General features: G+C 34.2%; 2 protein-coding genes across 2 annotated transcripts in view; both read right to left on the bottom strand.

Moving 5' to 3' along the window:
- Positions 1-1,661: 1,661 nt before the first annotated feature.
- Positions 1,662-17,488, bottom strand: LOC117119274 (actin-related protein 5-like). Its single transcript, XM_033264079.1, has 16 exons — positions 17,370-17,488; positions 14,179-14,298; positions 11,744-12,055; positions 11,316-11,411; positions 9,240-9,433; positions 8,756-8,872; positions 8,223-8,315; positions 7,811-7,897; positions 7,243-7,374; positions 6,615-6,851; positions 6,164-6,275; positions 5,726-5,787; positions 4,873-4,967; positions 4,172-4,364; positions 3,451-3,562; positions 1,662-2,949 (listed from the first exon to the last, which is right to left on the bottom strand). Exons 2-16 carry the CDS (start codon positions 14,294-14,296, stop codon positions 2,789-2,791), a joined length of 2,121 nt encoding a protein of 706 aa, XP_033119970.1. The 5' UTR covers positions 14,297-14,298; positions 17,370-17,488; the 3' UTR covers positions 1,662-2,788.
- Positions 17,489-21,980: 4,492 nt separating this feature from the next.
- LOC117119277 (uncharacterized serine-rich protein C11G7.01-like) overlaps positions 21,981-25,742 on the bottom strand; it is an 8,845-nt gene continuing 5,083 nt past the window's right edge. Inside the window, exons 4-6 of the mRNA XM_033264082.1 lie at positions 23,315-23,404; positions 22,990-23,076; positions 21,981-22,560 (exon numbers count right to left, since the gene is read on the bottom strand). Of these exons, the coding sequence (XP_033119973.1) occupies positions 22,417-22,560; positions 22,990-23,076; positions 23,315-23,404 (321 nt within the window). The 3' untranslated portion in view covers positions 21,981-22,416. The remainder of the gene's footprint in view (positions 22,561-22,989; positions 23,077-23,314; positions 23,405-25,742) is intronic.

Below are 25,742 nucleotides of genomic sequence, written 5' to 3' on the forward strand. Positions count from 1 at the left end.
GGGGGGGGGGGGGGTTGATCCCCCCTCCAGCCCATGGCCTATATGTTGTTTAAGCATATTCCAAGATTTTCATTTATTCCTGTTCTTTGACACATGCCTATTTTGCTAAAACATGAATAGTTTTGATTTACTTATACAACTATTTACAACAGAGTTCTTCAAGAGCTTGCTCTGTTTTGCTTTAATTGCATACTTTGAGATGTTTTAATCTACTTAAAACGATTTATGTATCTTTGTCTTATTATTTACATATCCGTTTTTTTTTTTTGCAGTAAACGGTTGTTCTCTGGAGTCTGGCATTAACATCAATACAGTATTTCAGATAAGAAACAAAAAAAATCCTAACCTACTGTTTGTACTGTAAGTTTTTATAGAGAAATAAAACTTAGAGATGCACTTATACAAGAGACTATTGCTATTTACTTGGATGCCTGTGTTTACAATCAGGTGGACCTGCAAGACATCCTCCAACGTCAACTGATAACAGCAAGAAGAAATCCATACAAACATCAAAGAGCATTGTTACAGGAATGGCCAAGTTATACCAATGTGCCAGAGGCTCTCGAAAACATTCTCCAACGTCAACTGATAACAGCAAAAAGAAATCCATACAAACATCAAAGAGCATTGTTACAGGAATGGCCAAGTTATACCAATGTGCAAGAGGCTCTCAAAAACATTCTCCAACGTCAACTGATAACAGCAAAAAGAATTCCATACAAATCAAAGGGAATGCACAAGCTTGTAAAAAAATGTGGCAGTGTTGCATTGCTGAAAAAAAAAGTTCATTGTTAATTGAGGATGGAAATGCAGTATTCCCCACACTGAAAGAAATGCCTGGAACCTTTGATGGCATACAGTAGCCAAGAAAATTCAGAATGCAACTGTCACACATCTTCAGTACTGATATGTACAGAAAAAATTCAGTGAAAGTAATGTGAAGAAGACGAAAAGGCCTTGGTGATAAATTAATTTTAAATGGAGGCAATATGAAACACCCAAACCACTGGAAGGAATTTTTGTCAAATGATGATAACAGTCCAGCCAAGTCAAAATTTGCTTCAGATATGGAGGAGTGATGAAATTGGCACTAGCCTAAAAAAAAAGATTATACTCATCGATGAAGTTAGAGCCTGCATTCTAACATGAGATAGAAAAGTAACATCTGCAAATGAAATTATGTCTCTTCAACCAAATCAAGGGGAAACAGCACAAGAGTATCTCTATGGTCTTTGTACTCAAGAGAAAGATATATTGTCAGGGCCAGGGTGAAAAATCCATGATATTATCAGACCAAAGTCCCGCAACATGGACACTAAATTTCAGTGAGTACAGACGTCCCTTGCTATGGAGTCTACATATTTATAGTAGCCCACCTGCTGAGTGAACGTGCAAAATTCAAAGATGATCCTGAGTTGTTGGATCCCGATGAGCTAATCGAGCTTGATACTGATGCACTGGCATTACTTGGTATTATCAACTGTCTTCTTAACCTTAGGAGACGGGATTGCATGCTTTCCAACTGTACCCTTTCTCAGATGCTATTTGGTGATGATGTCACAAACGGCTGAAAGACATGCAGGAGGTTTACCAACTTGGTACTCGAATTTGAATTCTGACCACTATTATATTCTGCCAAAGTTATTATGGAATATTGAGTATAGGGACCTGCATTTTTTTGACTACTGTATATAACACATTTGAATTAATAAAATAATAAGATATAGGCATTCAGCTATCAAAATATTGCTCATTGCACTAAAGTTTTAATCTACCATATGTACAGCGCCAAATTAAGGCTTGATTGTTAAGAATAACTTCATCAATGTATCTCAATTTTGGAATAAAGGTCTTCTAATTAAAGACCACTTTTGTGATGTCCCATATTAACAAATTTGTCTTATTTTTATTATTTGTCTTATTTTCATTATTCTAATTAGACACTAAATCTGCTAAAGTCCATGGAAACTCTGGTCTCGAAAGTGGTATTTAATTGGAGGGAGACTTGTTGGCATATATATCTTATAAAGTTTTTGCAAACAAAATTTTAGAAAATTGTGAAGACTTTTAGTACCATTTTGTACTGGCATGTCCTTGAACATTCACGCTGTATGTCCTTATGCATGTAAATGCTATTCCATGCCCTATTTATTGTACTAGGTAGAAGTCTCTCATGCCAGTATTTGCTGGACTTTGTGCAAGTGTGAAATGTTAATAAACATACATACTACATACAATGTGTGCCTGCAGCTTATTAGATGTTAGTATAAGAAAAAAATTGCAAATTAAATAAAGGAACATATCATTTTAAAAATGAATTCTTTTAAGCAGTTATTTACACAGCATGGTTTTAACATAGAAAAAAGTGAGAGCTATACATCCAAACCCATGCAAAGAGTCAAGCCAATATTCTAATTCTCCAATTAAATTAATTAAGAATTTCCTGTATTTAATTTGCCATTTTAGTTGTGTACCTTGTGCATCTAGTTGGAATACTGGTACAGTCTGCCGCAATGGATGTTACACTGTGCTGGTTGGTGGTGAATATACAGTAGTGTTTTACTAATTGACTCCTGGCCTTGATTTCCAAAAAACTATGATAAACGTCTCACCCATCAAGATTTTTTTTTTTATTGCAATCAGTCTTCTAGATAAAATGCAATGCACTGCAGGAAAGTGAAGCAGTGAACCAACAACAGTTTCAGAGTTCAGTGCATACTTAGTGGCTACCAGTTTAGAAGCTGGTCTTTCTCTTTCTTATGACCACTTCACACATTTTTGGCATGCATCACCTTAAAAGTGGTAGGAAAATGTTAGATGCAATGTGTTCCTTTAGGTAGTCACCCCCTTTCTCCTCATATTCTGCCCGCAAACAACTTCCTGAAATCAGTCGATCTGGATCACTTGCCCATTTTTTTGCGCCAAGCCAAGCATCAAGAACTGGGTCAGCTAAAAATAAAAAACATCATTAGAACGTATAATATAATTGTCATCAATCATCATGATGTTTCACTATAGATTTTACCGGAAGTATAAATTATCAGATAATCATATTACCAAATTTGGAAAAAAGTAAAAAAAAAATGTTAAAAGGTAGAACCCCCTATAAATGGTAGATCTAACAGGAAGTGGCCTAGTTGATCAGAATGCGCAATAAGATAATACAGTATAAAACAATTATAGTGGCACAAGTGTTACTATTTTTCTTTTTTTTTAAATACTATAGCAAAAAAAAGAATGTACATAAAAACATTTTTCTTGAATATTACTGAAAAAAAGAGTAATTTCCAAAATGCTTCTTGAATATCATTTAGTAAAGTAGTTTGGGTTCTTTAAACAACATTTCCTTATGTGTCTAACGTTTGGAAGATGAATTTTAACAATATCAAACAATTGACTAGTGTACCACTGCCAAGAATATAATTATGTAATGGTAAAATAATGGTTTACCAGCTTTGTAAACTTTAAAAGACGATTTAAAGGGTCGCATCTCTAGTAATTCTTTCTTCATTCTGTCCTCAATTCCTGAGTAAGTCACGTTCCCACCTGTTATGAATATATTCTTGAAAAACAAAAGAATTTAATTATTAATAACTCAATATTTTTTTCGATTTCTGCTATAATAATCGCTATACTGTGTAGTGTAATAAACTCAACCAGAACCATGAACTAACAACGCGAGTCATTGGATTGAGCACACGTTTACGATGATGATGAATAAACAAGAGTGTTGGGGTTAACAACTTTATTGACATCATGAAGGCTAAATGATCGTGAAATTCATGTAAACAACACAATTTAGTGATCTAAAAACCAAAAAGAACACGATAGAAAGGTCCACAAAACATACAGATGTTTTAATAAGAATTACAACAATATCTGTTGAACGGGAGAATGCCGGAGATTACAATACTTCAGTTTTTATCAAAGGTGAATTTAGCTAGACTCTAGCGCACTGCAGACCTCGCTGCTGTACTGTCGTGCTAGGCAATGGCCAAGGTGATGTAGTAAACTGACACCTGACCTAGTTTACAAAAATTTTTCAATTTTGAATACTCCTTTATACCAAGGGGTACGTAAAATGAATGTCTTACTGTACAATCATGGGAGTTACAGCCTATCATCAACAGACACATGTTTCCAAAATATATAGAATCGACATTAAACAAACCTGTACTAGTCTATGCTGAAGCTCTGGGCTATATTTACTGAGAACAAACTCTAAGGTCTCAGCTAGGCCTGCTTGATCTAAGCCCAGCATGGAAGGTTGGAACAGGATCTCAGGACCTCGTATCCTCTCAGTTCCTAAGTGGAGTTGATAATATTCAGCTAAATCAAAATGACTGGATGTTGGGTTAGATTCTCTATTGAAAGAATATAAGAGCAGAGAATTAAATATTAATTTACTTAACTAATGACTTCAACAACAGCAAATCACAGGCAGGTATACTCAATTTTAAAATAATAATCTTTACAACTGGAGTATACAATGGTACAGATAGGGTTATCGCTGTAACAAAACTCATTGGCATGGCATATTGAGCTCTTTCTATGCGTAAAAGTATATTCACATAGTGAATTTTAAATGTTTTGAACTGTTATGTTTTTTAACTCCTTTAATTTTATCCTATAATATTGTACACTCAGTTCTATTTCTGCAATATATGATTTAAATAAACCACAATGCAATATCGTTTTAAGGATTTACAGTTATCTTTTAATATCAAAATCTTCACTAACACCATAAAAAAAAAACACAATCTTCACCATCATCATTTTCTTTCATCCTCATTCTAAAATTTCTCAGCATGGCACTCCTCTATAGCATTATAAACAATGTGATATATTAATGACTTATAATCAATAACATACTTTTCATAGCTGGGGTCAAAGTCTTGCAGTATCTGCTCAAGTTCTAACAGCTTCTCTTGCTCAGCCTCAGAATCACTGTCTCCACCATCACGACTCTGAAGTTGAAATCAGTATTGAAGTGAAAACAATTTAAAGATGTGGAAAATGACTACCTGTCAAATAGACAGGACAGTATTAACTTTCAGATGATTAAAGAGGCAAGATCCAGGAGAACGAAAACACTTCCTGGCAAAGACCATCCCTTTAGGAAGGAAACCTCTTGAGGACACATGAATATGACCACCGCTTGACAGAGAACATTATACAAGAAAATGACAACATTTCTTGGAGAAGACCATTTCTTGAGGAGGGATAGATATGGAAGAACCCATCGAGGTAAGAATAGACCAGAATGATATGAGCATGACCACCAATCCTTCTTGATGAGGCATGACATTAGAATGACCACCCATTAGAAAGGCATGATACAGGAGAATGGGAACCACTTGAGCAGGGCAGAATGACCACCCATCACAGAGGCAGAACAACACTTCTTGATGAGGCTGAGGCATAGACATTAGATGAAAAAAATAACAACCCTAGCATGGATATTAGAGAAGAATTATTTGAGAGTATATTTACAAAGAAAAAAACATACTTTGAAATACCATGGATACAAAAGAATGAGTATCACTATGGTGGATATAACATCCTCGGCTAATCTATCATATTTGCAATTTGTGTAATGGGGTACATAAGGTTAGTTTCTAAATAAAATAAGAATATGAAATAAAATTCTTTAATATTGCAGCTTGTATATGAGTTAAAGAGGTTTATATTTAACAAGGATAAGATATGAATTATGAATCCCTACCACTTCCTTATAAACTTCCCAATCTTCGTCATTCATTCCAAAAGTGTCTTCTTTCTTTTTAGCTAAAATGAAGAGAGCAGTAAAATAAAAAGAGATACTGAATTATATTCTGAAAATGCACACGGTATATATAGCAAATGAATAAAAAATGTATTTAAAATATTTCTTCATTCCATTTATTTCGTCCAATATTTACAACATTATAACAAAAACAAAACAAAACACCCTTAACAGAGACAGGATTAAACAAAAGCAAACTTAATTGCTGTACAAATTTTCTCCGCCGCTAAGATTAATAACATAAATACATCAAGTTTACCAAAGACATGCATGTAGGGATGAATAACATGTACTGTCTGTATGAGCTAAAAATATTTTATTGCGCTTCCTTTTTGGCAGAATATCTTTTATAGTCAATGATAAATTTCCCTATCTTACTATCCTGTGCAAGTTGAGCAAGCCTTTTCATTCTTTCCTGGGCCTCCACACTCCCTCGCTTTGTTTGGTTGCTCTTTCTTTGATGTCGTAGACTTCTTTCATTTAATATCTCCTACAGATAAAAAGATGAACTATTAAATTTAATGGCATCTTTAACAAAGAACCTGGATCTGGCCTGAAAACAAGCGTACCGTGTATCTACCAACAGGCTACTTAAAATTACCAATTTGTACTGTCATTATAAATAATTTGTATTTTAAGACAAATTCATATTTATCAGAAAAGCTGCATTAACATATATAGTCACACATTTAGTTATCTTCAATCCAAAATAGAGCCTTCTACTTATTTAATAATTTTTAAATGAGGCTTCAAAGATGTTGTCTTGTTAATTTGACATGAAATGACCCTAATAGTCTTGCAAGTAAATGCATCCAAAATGTTACTATACCTGCTTAAGTGATTTAATATTATTTAACCATTTCTGGAAATCCTCTTCTCGATTTTCCTCCAGGAGCCTCAGTCCTTCCTCCATCCTGCTCCTGACCTCTTCCCTCCCTCTCTTGGTATGTGTCAGAGTGTCTTGTATGCTCTTCATCATCTGTTGCCTCTTTTTCTTTTCCAGCATCTCTGCTGTGAGATCTTTATCTGGGATTCCTAGCAAGTCGTAATCAGTGTTATCTACAGCCTTAAGACAGAAATGTAAAATCAGATTTGAATATGAGCGTCCTCCATGACTACTGTGGCTTCATTGCACAACATTCCATGACAAGGGCTGAAATGAACCCAAACTATCAGAGTTGGCCCTATTCTTCCAAAAGATGTAAGTAATCTGTGCCTAAGGAAAAAGTGCAATGGGTTCTTTAATTCTTTAATGTGCACACAAGCAGGGTATGTACACTGGACAACACTAAGAAGTCCTATTCGGAACGACTTGGTTCTTCTGTGGATAGAAATCTGGAGTGGCTTGAACCAGCGCCGATGTTAAGGCTGTAGTTAGCTAGCAAAATTTAAAAATTACATGATTAATATATTACAACTTTATATGCAAATAAAATGCATGACAAATATTAACTGACCTCAACTGACATATTGTCCTTGCTGTCAATGGCATACATCTTCTCTTTGGCTTTGTGGATGGATGCTGTCAGCTTTGTTACTGCCAGTGTTATCTCCTCTTCACTAGTAAAGCCAACTTCTTCTAGAAGTTTCTAAACAAAATTTATTAGTTGATGTTATTCATTTTGAACCTGCTTTTGAACAATGCACATGCACAGCATTACATCCTACTCTTTGAGAGTGGTTTTGCAGCATTTGCCTTTTATGTTATTTTTAGTGTTTTCTGCTTTTTTTATGTTGCTTATTTTAACTTAAATAGTTTTTTTAAATATCTACTTATTAAATTGTTTCCCAAAAGGCATAAAAAATAAATTAACATATTATAATGTTAAATTTCGAAAATTTTCTAAAACTCATTGGTTGTGATGAAGTACATAAATTTATATACACCTACTGTTCGAATGTACAGTACTATACTTCAACTATGATGAGTTAACTATAAAGTACTTCGCTATTAAACTGCTAACACCAAACAATCATTGTTGACATATATCCATTCAATATTGTTTATACTTCAAATGTACTTACAGATCTGGCATCTTCATCTTCATCCTCCTCGCATAGGGCAGCAAGCGCTTCTGACAGAAGCTGCAACTTCTCCTGGTCTGCAGTCAACTAAAGTATTGTTAAAATATATTACAAGTTAGCACTTTATAATATAAACAAGCAAGTAGTAGGTGTGATGATTTGCCTTACCAGATGTGTTATCATACAAAATACTCAGTATGTCCCCAAATACCGTGATGCGGGTGGGAATCATTGAAAAAGCAAGTAGTACTGAGTCACTTGTTCATGAACTAAATCATTAGTTATAAAAAAGTACATTAACTAATGAAAATGCTAATGATGATATTGAAAATAATTAACAACATAGTGATAGAGTTATACAGAATAAAAAAAAAAAAAAATGAGTGTGATTTAGCATTAAGTTGAAAATTACCTTTTCTTCCCTCCTTTTAGCATTAATTTCTTGTAGTCTCTGAACTCTTTGTTTCCTCTGTTCTGTCTTGTCACCGGTTGACCAACCTGGAAGCTACATGTTTACACAAAGCAATTGTTATGATGGTTATCACAAAATTTATAGTTTAATTATTGTTTACTACTTTAAAAAAATTTCATTATTATGGAGCATCAATGAAATCCAGATTGAGCTGAGTTCTGGCTGAGGGGTATTATATAATATCAAAGCTAAATGGGTTAAAATCCAGTGAATACAAAACACTAGAGCCTGGTTCTCACGAGAGCCCTAGCATCCGGATCGGGAGCTAACCGTTAGCGGAATCCGGATATGCTAATGGTTAGCAATCGTTATCGGTTAGCAAGTTGAGGTATCCGGATCGGGATTTTCTCGCATGGACGTGCGGCAGCTAACAGTTAGCAGAATCCGGATCCTGCTAACCGTTAGCTACCGTGTGAGAACATAGCCATAACCTGTTGCAGACAACAAATATGATATACGAGAATTCATCTTACCGGAGTATATGGCAACTGCATTTTGTGGACATGTTTGTTGTAGTACTGTTGATTACTCCATTGATTCAGTTCAGCACTAAAATCCTCAGCAACATAACAGTGTTCCTTCAATATTTCCTGGAAGGAACAAGAATTATAGAAAACAACACAAATACTATATACAGTAAATCATCCACATCATCCTCATTACTACCCTCATCAGTAGGTTGGTTAAGATCCCATCCAAAGACACAAACGATTCTCAAAACCCCCAAAACTGAAAGCACAAAGTCTCTGCCTGATCAAACATTTCACTGCAGTCATTATCACAATCACCAACAATAATCACCCTAACTTAAATCATAGCCATCATCATGGTTATCATTGTCATTCACTATATAAATCACCAGATAGATGTTTAACTCTTCTGCAGCACCAGCATCATCTTACAACAACCAACACTTTTGATACTTTTTTAAGTGTTCATTATAAAAACTGACTATACCTCCGATCGGCTAAGATTAATGGCAGCAAAATGCCTGTGATATTTTAGCTGCATTAGGCGGTGCAGGAATGCTACAGACTGTGCTCCACCAATGTTGATCCTTCTGCATTGTGTAATGTCCAGTTTACCATCAACAAACGGAAGTACGTGAGTGGTCTGGTATCCAGAGGATAGAATGATTCCATCGGATGCCACTAATAGCAAAATAAAAAAAAATAATAAATTCACCGAATAGTATGTCATGTTCAATGAATGCGATCCCTGCCTCATCACAGGTGTTATTTTTAATGCTGGCTTGAATAAACTGAAAAAAAAAAAAACTTGTCTGTGCAAGTGGCGACTAATTTTGAATGACAGGTATTGTATATAATTTTCATGGTAATTTTATCTTTTGTATAAATCCAAACTCTTGATTTTGAAATGCCCCATGTGGGATGAATAAATTATTTTTTTTTGTATTTATGAATGGTGACTGCAAATATTGATGATTTCGAATATAAAAAAGAAAATGTTATTTTTGGCCAATTTGCACACCCGCCGCCACAAAAAAGTGGAAATTTCTGAAAAAAATAAAAAAAATTTTCCTTTATTTTTATTACGCCCTCCGCTGCCTTGAAATCCCCAAAGATAAAGATATGTATATTTCTTCCTTATATAAATTTGAAGCATTTAACCATACTATTTTTTCACCAATAAAATTTTATTTTTATTTTCTCCTCTGTCTGAAATTTTTTGGGAAAACTACTTGCTAATAGGGGTGGGCTATAAAATGGTGATATTTCAAATACCAAATGTACAGATGTTAAATAAAGTGGCTTATTGTTCTGAGCATTTTGACACCTTTTTTTAAGAAAATCAGTTGAAAAATGGGACAGTGCGGGCCAAAATTGAGGGGCGGGGGACAAATGACTCTTTCTGCAGTTAGAATACATGACAAAGCTCATAACTTTTTTATCTGAAGTCATATTTTGGTAATATTAGTGTCTATGTTTTTAAGGCCAAGGAAATAATTAGTAGTGTTAGAAAGAGCATAAAAATTAATTATAGTGGTCAATTTCCAAATTTCATGAATCTCTTTTAGGTGTTACGGTAAGAATATAAGATACGCACTCTAGGATAAAAAATTGGTACCGCACTATGTAACTTTTTTCTATCATTAATTATTGTAGCATTAGCAATGACCTCCAACTGCTTAATTAAATTTACAAAGCATTTTAATAACATTTATAGGCTTACATGTATCTTACTTTTGATGACCGATAATGTATACAATATCGACATGCTATACTGTGTAACATAGTAGGTTTATCAAATGTTCAAGACAATAAGCCGCATCATTTAAGAAATGTACATTTGGTATTTGAAATATCACCCTTTTTTGACCCTGTATAGCCCACCACTATTGCTAAATTCCGCCCTCTGCCGATGATCTTTAAAAAAATAAGTAAGCAAAACAAGAAATAATAAAAGTCTCTCGTTATATGTCTTACACAATAAATCGTTTATAATTCATAGTATTTTCTTGCCATAATTCCTTGAAAATGCCATATTGTTCAGGGTCCTGTTTACATTTTCTGCTAAAGCCAGGATATTTTGCTGTGTTCCAAGTTCAATCCTTGCAAATGCTAGGATATTTTGTGGGTTTCGATAACTTTCTTGTGTCGTGAGTACCATCCTTACAAATACCATAATATTCATTAATAATGTGTACAGTTAGCCTCTATAAATAATAATTGCATTTTCCAGGGTCTAGAGTGTTATCAATGTAAATATTTTGCGTTTTAATGACCAGACTTTATATTTACAATTTAAATGAATGTTATGTGATTGTTGACTGACTGATCAAAATAAGGTGACATATTCATTAATAGGGGATGTTTTGGGGGTTCCGAGTACAATTTCAGCAAATGTCAAGATATATTTTGTGGAATACAATCCCTGCCAGCTTATTCTTATAATTATACCATTCCTTATTTAAATTATGCCAACACTACAATTCTGAATGACAGTGCAAATTTAAATTTTTTAAATAATGCAAAAATAAATACTGGCCTCTGAAGTCAATGATAAACTCACTTGATTCTGGTCTGTTGTTGTACAAACTATAGAGGGAGTCAACACCTGTTGCCACAGACGGTACACGATAACATTCAAACAGCAGCTCATTCATTACTAAGAAACAACATCAAGATAGGCAATTAGGATTACATTTTTGAATAAATTCTAATCATTATTGAAGGTGTGTGATATAAAGCAAAATAATAAACACTATCAATATTTTGCGTATTTTCTTCTCTTCTAATTGTTTAATACTAGGGATAAAGTTTATGTATTTTAATTAATTTCTTAAGTTCTTATTAACTGGTTTCAGACTCACTTATATTACATTGATGTGGAAAACTCCTTTTCTTTGCATTTCTGCCTGACACCAATTTCAAACTCTTATTATTTTTCGCAATTTTCTACATTTTGCTATATTTTATCTACTCATATAAAACTCGTACATTGTCTTGAATGACTTGGATTGCAAACAGCTTCTGTCAACACAATAGGATGATCCAATGACCCTTGACCTTCTATACCAAGATGAGAGAATAAGTGATCGAACACTTGTTCCTGGAGATCATAGTTCACAACAACATCTCGATCAAAGTGACTTTTTAACATCCACCGTACAACCTCAATGTTTGAGATGTCTTGGCCAATTCGAGTCTCCTGTACCACTTCTTTTTTACCACGTTGCTTAGCAACAAGGTTTCTAAAAATCAGAAGAGGTTGCTCTTCTGTAGCCCAGCCAGCCCTACATTGATAGGAGCCTGGTGAAGAAAAATGTTGATTTATTGAAGTTAAAACAATGTTAATGACTACATAAAGAAAAGGTCTTTTTAGACTTCCCCTTATTAATTAATCCACCAGCCAGTACAAACATTTAATACAAAGTAGAATATCATACAACTATACTGTACTATGTCAGTACTTTACAGTAAGTGGAGTTACTATAGCTATACACTGAGCATTGCAAATGTACTCATTTGCATTACAGAAAACAAGAAATAATAAAATGATACAATATTGATATTAGTGATCACTGCATGATAATAATAAACAATGAAAATACAGAAATAATACAAATTACAATAGTAAATATAACAATAATAATAGTAAATAATAATAATAACAACAACAATAATAATAACAACAACAATAATAACTAGACTTACTATGTCTGTTTGAACAACAGAACATCGGGCATTCCCCGTTGCTTTAATGAGAAATGAAGTTGAAATTGCAACAAAAAGAAGTCATTATAAGGTTTATAAAGTAAAAAAAACACGGAACCCCAATATAATTTTAATGAAGTGGAAAAAAAAAAAAAACCAAGTTCACTGCGACGTTATTAGTGAGACTTAACTATGGCTGCAATGGTACATCATGACTCATAACCACTGCGTACCATATAAGCCGACCTTGAATAGGAAAGTGCATTTTCAGTTCATAGCGATTCAATGACTGAAAGCAAAATTGTTCATGCATATGACGGTAGTTTTGAGATAGTTTACTTGCTGAAACTGGTTTAAGTGCTTCAGAAAACGCAAATTGCATTTAAATAATTTAATCAACTGTCAACAAAAAATTTTTAATGGTCCTCATATCCACACCCTACTGTGGATCATCACCAAAATTTGATCATTTCTTCATTTCACCATGAAAAACTATTCTGCAAGGTGTCGTTTTTATTATATTATTTACTGGGACGTAAACAATTCAAATGACCCTCAAATTTACACCTAAACATGGATCATCCCTTACACACAATAATACCTTCCTTGTCTTGGGTTAAACTTTCCCGAAAGTTTCATTCGGATCAGTTGACCCATTTTTCAAATATCTGGTCTGGGACGTTTTCCTTTAAATGGTCCTCATATTCACACCCTACGCCGGATCATCACAAATATTCAGTCATTTCTTTACTGGACCTTACAAACTATTATAGAAAGTTTCATTTACACCCATTGAAAACTTTTTATAGATATTTACGTCTGGACTCAAAAATTTTTAAATGACCCTCCAGTTTACACTCTTGACTGATTCGTCGCAAACACATAATACTATCTTTCTTGAAACTTGATTAAATTTTTTTTCGAATGTTTCATTCAGATTGATCCATTTCCGAAATATGTGGTCTAGGACGTTTTCCTTTCGATGGTCCTCAGATCTACACCCTATTCCTGATCGTCACAAAAATTTAATGATTTCTTTACTTGACCATGACAAACTGTTATACAAGGTTTAAATTATACCCACTGATCTTTTTAAAGAGATATTTAGGTCTGGGTCCTCAAAAATTGAAAAGACCCTCCAATTTACACCCTTCACTGGATCATCACTAACACACAAAAATTTCTTCCTTGTAACTTAAACTTCCCCGTAAGTTTCATTCACATCAACTGACCAGTTTTTCAAATATCCGGTGTACACTGTTTGACGTTAAATCACTTAAATTGGTCCTCACATGCACACACCATCATAGATTGACACTAAATATTAGGAAGCACATCCTTGATATATGACTTATGCTTCAGCAAAGCACAGAAAAATTCTAAGCATGGGAAGTCACCAAAGTGACAGCCAGAAAAAACAATGCAAAAAGACAGGAAAAATATATGGAACAAAAAAGAAAAAAAAAACGATGGCTTTTCCCAGTACTGCTGGGAAAAGCCAATAATAGAAATGATGATATTAATGTACGTGATGTGTTTTGAAATTTTATAACAATAAATGAAATTCATTTTTAAATAATATATATTTTCAATTGAAGAAGGGCAACATTTTGTTTTATATCACCGATTTATGATTTTATCTAATTCAACTTTTCGGGTTGTGGGGTGAAGAATGCCAACACGACTACAGAAATTATTACATAAATCAATTTGCTTACCATTGTCAATGATGAGAGGCACTTTATTTGTCCTGATATCAGCAGTGTACATGTGCTGACTCTCTGGAGGACAACTGATATATTTATCTCTAAAGGGAAAAGTCGTACTTGAAGACATTTCTGAAAAATAAAGTAATGTTCTGTATTTGTATTTTTAATCATGTTGGACTGAATGGGATTTATTCAGTATAAACACTAAGGATAACCCATAGAAGTTTAAAGAAAACTTCCTGGTGGGGATTATGCAGTAAATCAGGAGACAATACTCTACACTATTCTGAAGAATTAAGTCTGTGTTATGGATATGGGTCATATTGCACACAGGACCAACAGCTTAAACATCTCATATGGGAGACGGTGTGCTGCAATTGAAATTTGCATTTCAGCCCTCCAGCTGAAAAAAAAAAAACGCAAAAAAAAAAAAAAAAAAAAAACGCAAGGAGAGCAGCGATGGGAATTATACAAGGGACCAAGAGACTAGGGATACCACCAGTTTCTATCAATAAACAAAATCCAATTTTTGAAATACAGTACTTTAATAAATTTTACACAAATTGCACTGAACAGAAGTGCCTATCTATGGCTCTGTCACTACTTACTGTAATAGCACCCCACGGTATAGTTCTTAATGACGACAATCATGAATATAATATTTATAAATCATTCCTGCTGTATCAAAATATTTATCAAATTAGTAAGTTTGTCTTTAATAAATAATATAGTTATATATATAATAATTATTACCATCAAAATAGATACTTTTGATACTACTTTATGTAATATGCAGTGGCTACATTTACAACCCATAACTCGCGGCATCATTGTGCTGAATTGCATTTAGGCGTGGTCCGTGACCACCTAGTAGCCGTGGAGGCGAGATACTACACAGGCTTAGTAGAGTCAAGTTGGCCTACGCACAGCGGGCTAGCGAGGAATAAACTACACAGCAGGAGTGGACTAGCATACTGTACCATATAAGCCTACAATTTAAATTTTGTACATGGAAAACAAAAATTAAAAATAAATGAATGAGTAGCCTAGGGCCCATCTCCAACATAGAATGAATGTGTTGCCTAGGGCCTATCCCCAACAGGATGTTTAGTCCTACAAATTTATTTTTCATGTTCAATTTTGTGAATGCAAATCCCAAATCTATCGATGGCGGGTATTTCAATTCCTGGAATTTTATTACCAATTATTTTTATTAGTATTTGATTACTAATTACAGTTTCTTTGGTGTTGCTTGTCTCTTTGATAGAAACAATGAATGTAAGTCGATTGGTTTGAGACGATTGACTGTCACGATTGTTATCATTTGTTGCGCTTCCCGATTATACATTTTGATCATGTTTGATGAATACTTACATAAAATGGAGATTTATGAAATATAGCAATTTGTTTGTTATATCTTGGTGGCCCATTCGGCCTAGGCCTAGCTAGGGAGTATGGTCGTAGCGGCCGCGAGGGAAAGCAGCCGCGCTCAAAATGTATGGAACGCCAGTAGTGCTATACCGATTGATTGGGATACGGTACGGTATAGTGTTGGTCAATAGCGTTCATCGTACTCGTCAATTATAGATGTTTCACTCAGTTTTATTTGAGCTGGCAAGTGTTTCGAAATAAAGAAAAATCAGTGTTTCGAAATAAAGAGAAATCAATGTATAATTATGGAATAATTATACATTGGAATATTTGATATGATTAAATTGATATTTATTATATGTCAGTTCGGATTTTTATGTATAATGAACTTTTATTTTATATTTCTTTCAGGACACAAACGGATTTAAACATGGGATCTGTCAATACTAAATTTACAATGTAATAAAATGTGATGAACGTGAAAAACATAGGTCTACGCTTAAAGAATAACAAAGATATAGTCATTTGAATTCCTGATTATAAAAGATGTAAACATTCTTAACATGGTCAAAGTTATTAATAATTTTAAACAGAAATATTTTTAAAATGATTTTTAATAATATTTTAATCTAAGCCGATGTTCATTGAAGCCTAAGTAAGGCTGTGACGTCATCACGGTACAAGTTTCAGGTTTCGTTGCACACTCTGCAATCTCTATCATCGCTGTATAGATAGGCTATATGGAGATAGGTAATTATCGCTGGAAAAATTGAAGCTGAATTTGAGCCACTGTCCGATCCACAGGACTACAGTACTACTGATGTGTATAAGAGACAGTATACATGGGATCTGTCAATACTAAATTTACAATGTAATAAAATGTGATGAACGTGAAAAACATAGGTCTACACTTAATGACACAGTACAATGTACATTGTCATTATTATTATTAATTTATTATTATTACTATTACTATTATTATTATTAATTACTATTATTATTAATGATGATACAGATAGGTGTCTTTTACAACACACTGAAAAAAATGCGTAACAAATTTTACTAATAACATATGGTATACATGTTAACATAGTATTAATGTTAAGCAATAATAAAGTGTGATGCTAAGAATTAATTTAATAGTTGATTTTTGTAAAATAATAATAATAATAATACTCTACCAACAACTGATAATGGGTTATGTATTTATCAGAAGGAACACAAGTTAGTAAAACATTAAATAAATATCAGTCATCTTCAAAGTCGTTGTACAAGAATAACAAATTTTCATTCACTAAAACAAACAAAACACAAGTTAGTAAAACTCAAATAAATATCATCTTCAAATGCAATGACAAACAGATGTTCATTCACTAAAGAACAAACTGAACACAAGTTAGTAAAATTTGAATAAAAAAGAAGCCATTTAAAAAGTACCATCCATTTCTGTAAGAAAATAGGCATACTATAAATCAATTGATATAATAAATAAACTAACTAAATATTAAGTCTCGATTTATTAGGCTATATAAATTATGAAAGAAAATATACATTAATTTGATAATTGATTAAAGCAGTATTAAGATCGAACTCTGCCTGATGCCCATTCTCCAACATACATTTTGCATACAGTACTGCGCGCTTGGCGCTCCATACAAATTGCTGTGTATCGACGCGACTCGCGGCCGCTTTCCCTGGCGGCCGCTAGGGCCTAGCTACGATCCCTAGCTAGGCCTAGCCTAGCTTGTTGGGCCCAGGGATACCAAACCACACAAAAGTATTACCTAACAGTAATGAAAGTGCATTACCACCCCCACACGTGTACCTACCTCAATTACATTCAAAGCACACTTAATTAAAATGTTTAGATTTCGCAGCAGACTCGGTTACTTTGATCAGATTTTTTAACATCTTATTTCAACAAACCGCGCTCCCAAATCTAGTTGAGGGCGCTCTGAATGTTGTCTAACTTCAATATTTCGGTTATTCCGATACCTCTACGGAAGCCCGGGTAGGCCTCACTGCCAACGTAACTATTTTTTAGCCATCTCTTACGTACGAGATAATATCTCGTACGTACGACATTGAATTGAATTGAATTTATTCGGCATCTAAAAAGAAAAATATTACAAACATCAACCATTAAAAACATCAATTTATCAATTTAGATAAAAAGACCGAAACAAGAATTGCAATAAAATATTATAATTAGTAAAAATGTAAAAATTGTATTTATTTAGGCCTATTTATTGTTTTTTCTTATAATACACCTTTCGAACAGAATGACGGGGATGCCTAGACAACACAACAGCTTTTTTCCTCTTTAGGGGTTGGGGAGGGTCATACATGAGAATAATTTTCAGGCTAATTATTGTTGGCTTTTAAATCTCTCAAAAATAGAAATGTTACAAGACAAAATATGTTTCAAGTCATTTAAACGTATTTCATTCATTAAAACTTACAGTATTTCATTCATCTTGCAAATAATCTGGACAAGCCCCGTACCTCACAGCCTTGCGAAAGGTCGCCGAAGGCGGCATCTTCGCAGTAGGAATTAACGAAAACAGGCCTAATTACAATAATTATAATAAGTATAACTCATCAGTAGCGGATATCCAGAAATTCGAAAGATAGACCCAGGCCGGGAGGGACTTAAACAGATATAGGGTCACTGCCCACCACTGCCCTACTATGGTTGGGGCTGAGGCGTGAACATTTGAGGAAATAGCACAGTACCTCTATGGCCGGATGATGACACCTTTATATAGTAAAATTCATCATCATTATCATATCACCATTTTATATGTAATCAACAAAATAAATCGCCAAAGGAGGGAGCCGCGGTTCCCACGCCCCCCCCCCCCCCCCCCCCCCTGCAAGTAATCTTAACCCCCCCCACCCGGATACGTCTCTGAATCGGTTTGTCTTTTCAGAAAGAGGCCTATTAGTATTAGTTGCCTGTCCTGTTCAACGCATTGTGTTCAAAATTGTATTTTGCGTCACACATTGATTTCTCCCCAACTTTTTATCTGTGATTTAAGCTGCGTTTGCAAACATCACCAAGTTCCAGCCATTGGTGGCGCCAGCGGGAGGGCGGGCAGCGAGGGAGTTCCCTCTCCCTCGTCTCAGTACGCCATGACGATCGTCGTCGGACCAGTTGCCTATACAAATAACGTTATCTTTTTATTGCCGGTCCCTAATGTAATATTACGTATGTTCCCGATTCCAATGTTATGTTCCGGATGCAAAGACTGGATCTTCACTATGTAATATTGTAGTGATATGACAAGCGAGATGGTTTACTTTTAATAACTGAACTGACTACATCTCTTCTGGTTATAATGGAAAGCGTTTATTTACTATTTTAGTACATAGCAAGTGACACGGTAAGTCTGTTTATTGACCTTGCATTTGCATTAACATTTTTTTGAAGCGTGGTTCCAATATTTTAAGTATGGCATATAATTTGCCTTTTTAATATTTTTATTTAAATAATGTTGTTTCTGTGAGTATCCTACGTGAAAAGATATTTTTATCTGCCATTAAAGTTAATCGTTTTTCATATTATTAATTTATTTACATATATTCTTGTTATAATAATGATTTACTATAAATATTGTTTGACATTTACGGAAATAAATGTTGTTTAATGAATGAATAATTATTCAAATCCACTTGCACTTGACAACAACAACTAAGCATCAGTTATTATTTTTAATGGTGTCTACCACATATTTCTTCTTCAATTATATACAGACACTAAATAAAAGCTCCATTGTACAAGTATATTTATTCAGTTTGTTTTCAACGTAGTACTATCAGATTGTTTTGAAAGCTTAATGCAGTCACTATCACAAATTTCGACTTCTGGAGGAATTAAAATCCACTCCACTCCTGTGTCTGTCTCTTATACACATCTTATCGGACGGAGACACCTCCTCCCAAACCTACCTGCCTCCGCAGGCACTTGGAGGCACTTTACACATATACCTATAGCTCCCCCTAACCAAAACTTCTGGATCCGCCCCTGACACTATATGGGTGTCTACAAAACGAAGACCGTAGACCCGAAAAACGAAGACCTCCAATTAGTTCTTATCTTATTGATATTTCAAAATCATCAAAACCGTTGCCAAGTACCTATTTCATTATTTTATCACGATTGGGAGAAAAAAAAATGTGGGTCTTCGTTTTGTAGACACCCATGGTGTCTATAAAACGACAATCCTTAATTATCTCGTCCATCCTATGTTGATGTCACTACCAAATGACCGATGCTGCACAAATACGTGACTATACCACATTCCTACTGTTTATTGTAACATGAAACAAGTTTATGAATGAAATATTCAAGGTTTTTGTAGGCCCCCAAAATGCGTACCGCTAGGCCAAGCCAATTACTTTCTTTTAGAGGGCAGCAGCGCCAAGACGCCCTCAGCCACCAGCCGTGGACGTACAACATTGTTTGCTGCTTGGAAATGGAATAAAGAGTAAATCATTAAATTGACTCAGATTCAGGCTAAGAAGACGAATACTATATATGCATAGCATGAAGTGATTTAAAAACATTATTTTCATCACGATTGAGAGAAAAAAATGTGGGTATTTCAACCAAAGATCACGCCCCTAAAAAATACCGAAGTTCAGTTTTATACCGACCACTTTGTCCAGGTTTCAGTAGTGAGTACATAGGCAAAACAGACAGATGTTTAATTCTCAAAGAACATTCATCTGGACCTAATAGCGTGATTCTTTGACCATGTTAAATCTTGTGATGCATTTAATTACATACTTGACTTACAAAATTTACCAGATATTGATGATGATTATAAACCATGTAATTCGTTAGGGTTGATTTTTCATAGCACTAGGATTATTGACAGTTCTAGTAACTGGTCACATTTATTGTTTAAAGAAGCTTTCGGTATTAGACGTTTCAACCCATTACTTAACAATGGACTGAAAGCATCCAAATAACTATCATTGTTTACCTAGTTCTCACTTCCAGTTGCTTATTTCATCACATCATTAAGCTTGCTTATTAATACTTTATTGATACTTTATACTTAATCACCAACACTTAATTCTGAATCTTATTGGCTAAATTACTGACTGTTTCTCATTGGTTAATTTTCTGTAACACCTCTGGAATATATATTTGTAATGTTGGAATCTTCATTCATTCCTGATGATGATCTAATAAAAGATCGAAATATTGAATCAAATGGCTAGTCTTACTTTATTTGGAGTATGTTTTATACTAAGTTATCTTAAACTTATCAGTGGACCTACTGGGTTTTTTTTTTTCATTTTTCTGGTCTTCAGTCTTCGTTTTGTAGACACCCATAGGATATTCCTCATTTTATTCCGATAAAATAATGAAGGTCTTCGTTTTTCAGGTCTTCGGTTTGTAGACACCCATATAGGGTGTCTATAAAACGAAGACCATTGAAAACTTCACAAACAGACGCCCGAAAAAATTAATAATTTTGATTTTGTGACAGCCTGGTGTATTATCATCAAAATAAAAGAGAAAAATAAGGGTCTTCGTCTTTGGGTCTTCGGTCTTCGGTCTTCGTTTTATAGACACCCCCTACATGCCAACAAGATGCAGAACTTGGTGAATTGGTTAACAGCTTTAATAATAATAATAATCAGGGCGCTTGATATGTGGACTAGGAACTCGAACAATGACTTCCTTCACCCCTAAGGGTCCCTTCGTGTCTGTGCTACCCGGTAACCCGGTACCAGCAACTCTCGTCGTCCACCACAGGAGCTTCTGTTCCAGTATACCGGGGTATCCCCCTACTCGTCTCGAAAGATGTACTGTGCAGAAGTGGCGCCAGCGGGGTGGGGGAAGGGCGTGCCCCTGTCGGGGAGAGCTGCCCCTCCCCCCCCCCCGTCGGGGAGAAAAAGCACAATTCGTCGGGGAGAAAAAAAATTATATGTATTTTCTACATATTAGTAGACTATAGAATAGATTAAATAAGCCTTTGAAACCCCTAAATTGTCAAAGTTTTCAGTGCTTCGCCCCCCCATGACCATTTTCGAAACCTTTTAATCAAAGCTCGACCACGCCCACTTTGCTTTCGTCGGGTAAATCTGACCCCTCGTCAGGGCATCGGCCCCCTCGTCGGGACCGCGGCCCCCCGTCGGGCAAATCCTGGCGCCACCCCTGGTACTGGGTTCTTTATAGTGCACACTAGCTTTGGCGAATGAACCATGATGCTGAAACAAATATTTGGAGTTTTAATACAGCATTGCTTAGTCTGGATTTTTATCGAAGTACAGCTGTGAATAATCAAGAGCTAAATGTTTGCCTGAAACCCACCCAAGAATGTTTATCTTTCTTTTATCCTGGCATCACCACACACCACTCCTAATACTATACTGTGCTCTTTAAAAGACTTTATTTTAATAACGAATTGCTCATTTGAATATTGAAGATAATTATGTGCCGATGTTTATTATAGCATAATCATCAAACAGCGGCACATCCGATTATTAGACATTCATTTCATTTTCAATATTGACTTACAATTTTCAGTAATTTTAAAAAATTCAGTATAACTGGATTATATATTAATATACAATCTTAAGTTAATGAAAAGGATAAAATCTGCGTATTTGTTGGACTCATTATTGAAAGATTACTAAACACGTCAATAAAAAATGTACAAAGAACATCTTAGTACGAATTCAAAGTAAGCATGGTGATATATTTGATTAAGCAAACTTAAAGGTGCAATAATTTTACTATTTTAAAAGCATCCATTTTATTATTGATTTTTCCATGTTATCCATTATCAAAATATGTAATTATTAATCATAAAAGAAACATGTCAGGAAAGTGTTTTCATGGTTAACTCTTCAATGCTAGATTTCAAAGTTATCTAATTCTTGACTATTCTCCACCTTCGAAGTAAAACGATTAGAATGTTTCTTCCAGATAAACACGCCGATCCCAATAACCAGCAAACTAACGACAACTATTGCTGCAATGATGCCACCTGGTAAATTCTGTTGGTATTTTAAAAAAAACATAATTAAAAAATCTTTATAATAGTTGACCACTTCAGTAAACAATTTTTTAAGTACCCAATGTACCTACAGTATATTACAAACGAATACAAAACCATTAAAATAAGCCCTATATAACCATTTTAACATTTCATACACATTCATAATAAGCATTAGATTTTATTTAAATAATTGAATAAAACTTTCAAATATGCTTTTATACTCTTCACTAAAAACTAAGCGTGTTTTAGTGGAGTAAATTTTCAGAGAGGAATATTTTGATTCCTACAAAATAATACTTTATTTCCCACAGAACTTGACAAGTGGCATGTCTATGCACTGCTGTAATATTGATATTGTTATGATTGTTATTAATTTTGGTATCAATTAGACTACAAAATGTGCCCGTTATTTTTCCTTGTATCTTACATCTTCGTTTGGTCCTTTAGTTGTCTCGGTCGGGTGAATGTTTTTAGTTGTCGTGGTTATTTCTTCTACATCTGTAATTCCAATATCCTAAAAAACACAATTTGATAATATAAAAAGCGTATAGTTATGACGGGTTTCAATTCGTTTGGCAATTTCTCCACTCACATAAGTGTAAGCTGCCAACAATGAAAACCAGATAATTTTCTTTTAATAAATACCAGGATACGAAAAGTTATTAATTATTGTCTACTAATGCTAACTAATGCCTACTAATTATGAAACATAACTTTTTACCAGAGCAGAGTATGTAATATAATGTCCTCACCGGTGTGGCTGCATTCGTAGAATAGATAACTGTAAATGGATACAGTCTAGTATGTTCCTCTGTAGCACTTGAGGTGGAAGTCAGCTGAACCTATCGACAAATGAATCGGAAGAACAAAAACAATGAAGAATAGATAAAAAAAGGTCCACTGATTAATCTCAGATAAGAAAGTATAATACTTACTCCAAGTATTGAAATACACGCCATCGTGTTGGGATTCAATATTTCGACATTAATTATGTCATTCCTGATGATGACATACTGTAATTGATGTCGAAATATTGAATCCCAACACGATGGTGTGTATTTCAATAATAATGTATTATACTTTCTAATGAAGAACAGATCCAGACAAAATGTGCTTTTTGTCCCTGTACACAAGATTAGGTAAGTTTAAAACCCTTAAACAATCAGAAGGAAAGTTACGATTAGAGGGGAAGTTGTGTTGCACGTTCCTGAACTTTTTCAAGCAAGTCTTCCTCTCTACGACGTAGCGAAGTAAAAACTACATTACAATACAATTACAAGGACTAATAATTGCCTTAGACAGACGAAGAAAACCATTCCTGTTCCTGAAAGTGAGACCAATATCTTTTTTTTAATGTTCGACAGCATTTAACAAGAGTCCTCGCATTAAATACAAATACTTTTTTTTTCCTCAAAATTCATTCATTACTTTGCACTTGCTGTCCTTGAATAGCAACTGCCTATTATCGGACCAATCACAAGCTCTATCAATGTCAAGTTTTAAGCATCAGTCTCAGTCTTGACTACCCTATAAAATTTGGTGTCATCCGCAGACATACAAACAAAGGAATGCATATTAGAAAGCAAATCCAGAATAAAAGGAACAACTTAAACAACGGCCCCTAATACCATTTTAAGAAGAAGTCTATGATGCGGTAGGCTGTCACAGGCCTTTTTATCATCCAGATAAATTTAACTAAAACAATCCTGTTTAGCAAAATAAGACAACTAGTTTTTCAACACATTAAGTAACTACAGAGCACAAGAACGACCTTTACGGAAACCGTCGTTCATTGCTGAGGAGATTATGCTGTTCTAAAAATTGCTCCCATTAAAAATATCGGTACTACAATGGCCTATTTCCAACTTAGGAAAGTTTCCTTCTTGAAACAATCTAGTGAAAATAATATAGAGAGGATGTGCAATGTACTTCTCTGACATGTTATCAACAGACGGGAGATTAGAAAATTCCTCATCAACAAATACTACTGAAAAAAAGTATTTTATAAATCAGCCTAATTTTTATAGGTAGACAAATGTCTTCCATTGCTATCAATTAAATTATGTATACCTGACTGAATGTTAATCTGAGAACTAACATATCACCAAAAGGATTTTTCGTTGGATTTTATTTCGTTCGTTTTGATTTCTTATTTGGAAAAAAGTTAGGCCATTTAACCAAGGTACATACTTTATGTTTTCGCTTAACTTTGACATACTGCTTAATAAATCTTATTATTATTATTATTATTATTATTATTCCAATATTTATTTCTATGGAGATTTACTTTTCGATTTTTATCCAATGTGGGTTGCTTAACTCCAAAATATTTCCCAAAGGAAACTCAATCAGCAATAGCATTTGTTAATAAATGCTCAAACACATTCCGTGTTTGAAGACCAGTTTTAGTATTTAGGACTGCATTCAAAACTAGTGAACTAATCTTCTCACGTAGCAAATCATAATTTCCATATCTAAAACTTTGAATATAAGTTTCAATCCTGTCTTCTATTAAAATATCTATTGAAAATTGCAACCAGATTGGCCTATGGTCATTCTTACCTAAAGGGGAAAATTGAATAGCATTATATTAGTATTTTCTTTATCGGTAAAAACCAAATCTAAAACATTAGGTGCATTTACCTTCTCGATATCTAGTAGGCACAGTGACATGTTGGGTCAAAACATATTACTGATAGTATAAATTTTATCTCTATTCCTATCTCTATATTCCGATGTAACAAAGCTCAAGTCCCAGTGAATGCTTTTCTAACTGAAATCTCAAATTACATAGTTCCAACCGTCGCATCGTGCGGGACGGTCCCACATTTCAAAGTGCTTTTGAATGAAACACGCATTTTGCAGAAACACCATGCGTGATCCTAAATTTGTCAGGCATTTAACAAAAGTCTATGCGTTTTATCACAAATTCGGGGGAAAATGTATTAAAAATTAGAAGAAATTGGTTGTATTTAAAACTATAAAAACGGTGATGCAGTAACTTGAGCCATGAGAAAGCATAGTATTTCCTTGAAGGCCTTACTTATTTCACTAACGAGTTACTAAAAATTGATCTGTAATGAAATGTTTGTGTAGGTCTAAATAAGTTCGGGTGCTCAAATTAAACATAGGCCTACATTTAAACTCACATTGGCTTATTTACCTGTATTATCATCAAAC

This window comes from Anneissia japonica, unplaced genomic scaffold (assembly GCF_011630105.1).
Source record: "Anneissia japonica isolate Jap-2015-1 unplaced genomic scaffold, ASM1163010v1 scaffold288205_len162070_cov146, whole genome shotgun sequence".
NCBI lineage: Eukaryota > Metazoa > Echinodermata > Crinoidea > Comatulida > Comatulidae > Anneissia > Anneissia japonica.

What these genes read in the sequence shown, in the direction of transcription:
- LOC117119274 (XM_033264079.1), bottom strand. Translation starts at nt 14,296, where the DNA reads ATGTCTTCAAGTACGACTTTTCCCTTTAGAGATAAATATATCAGTTGT. An exon ending in TGCAGTTGCCATATACTCCG is followed by an intron (nt 8,316 to 8,755) that starts GTAAGATGAATT and finishes GTAAACATGTAG; the next exon opens with CTTCCAGGTTGGTCAACCGG. An exon ending in ATATTAAATCACTTAAGCAG is followed by an intron (nt 6,276 to 6,614) that starts GTATAGTAACAT and finishes TTTTATCTGTAG; the next exon opens with GAGATATTAAATGAAAGAAG.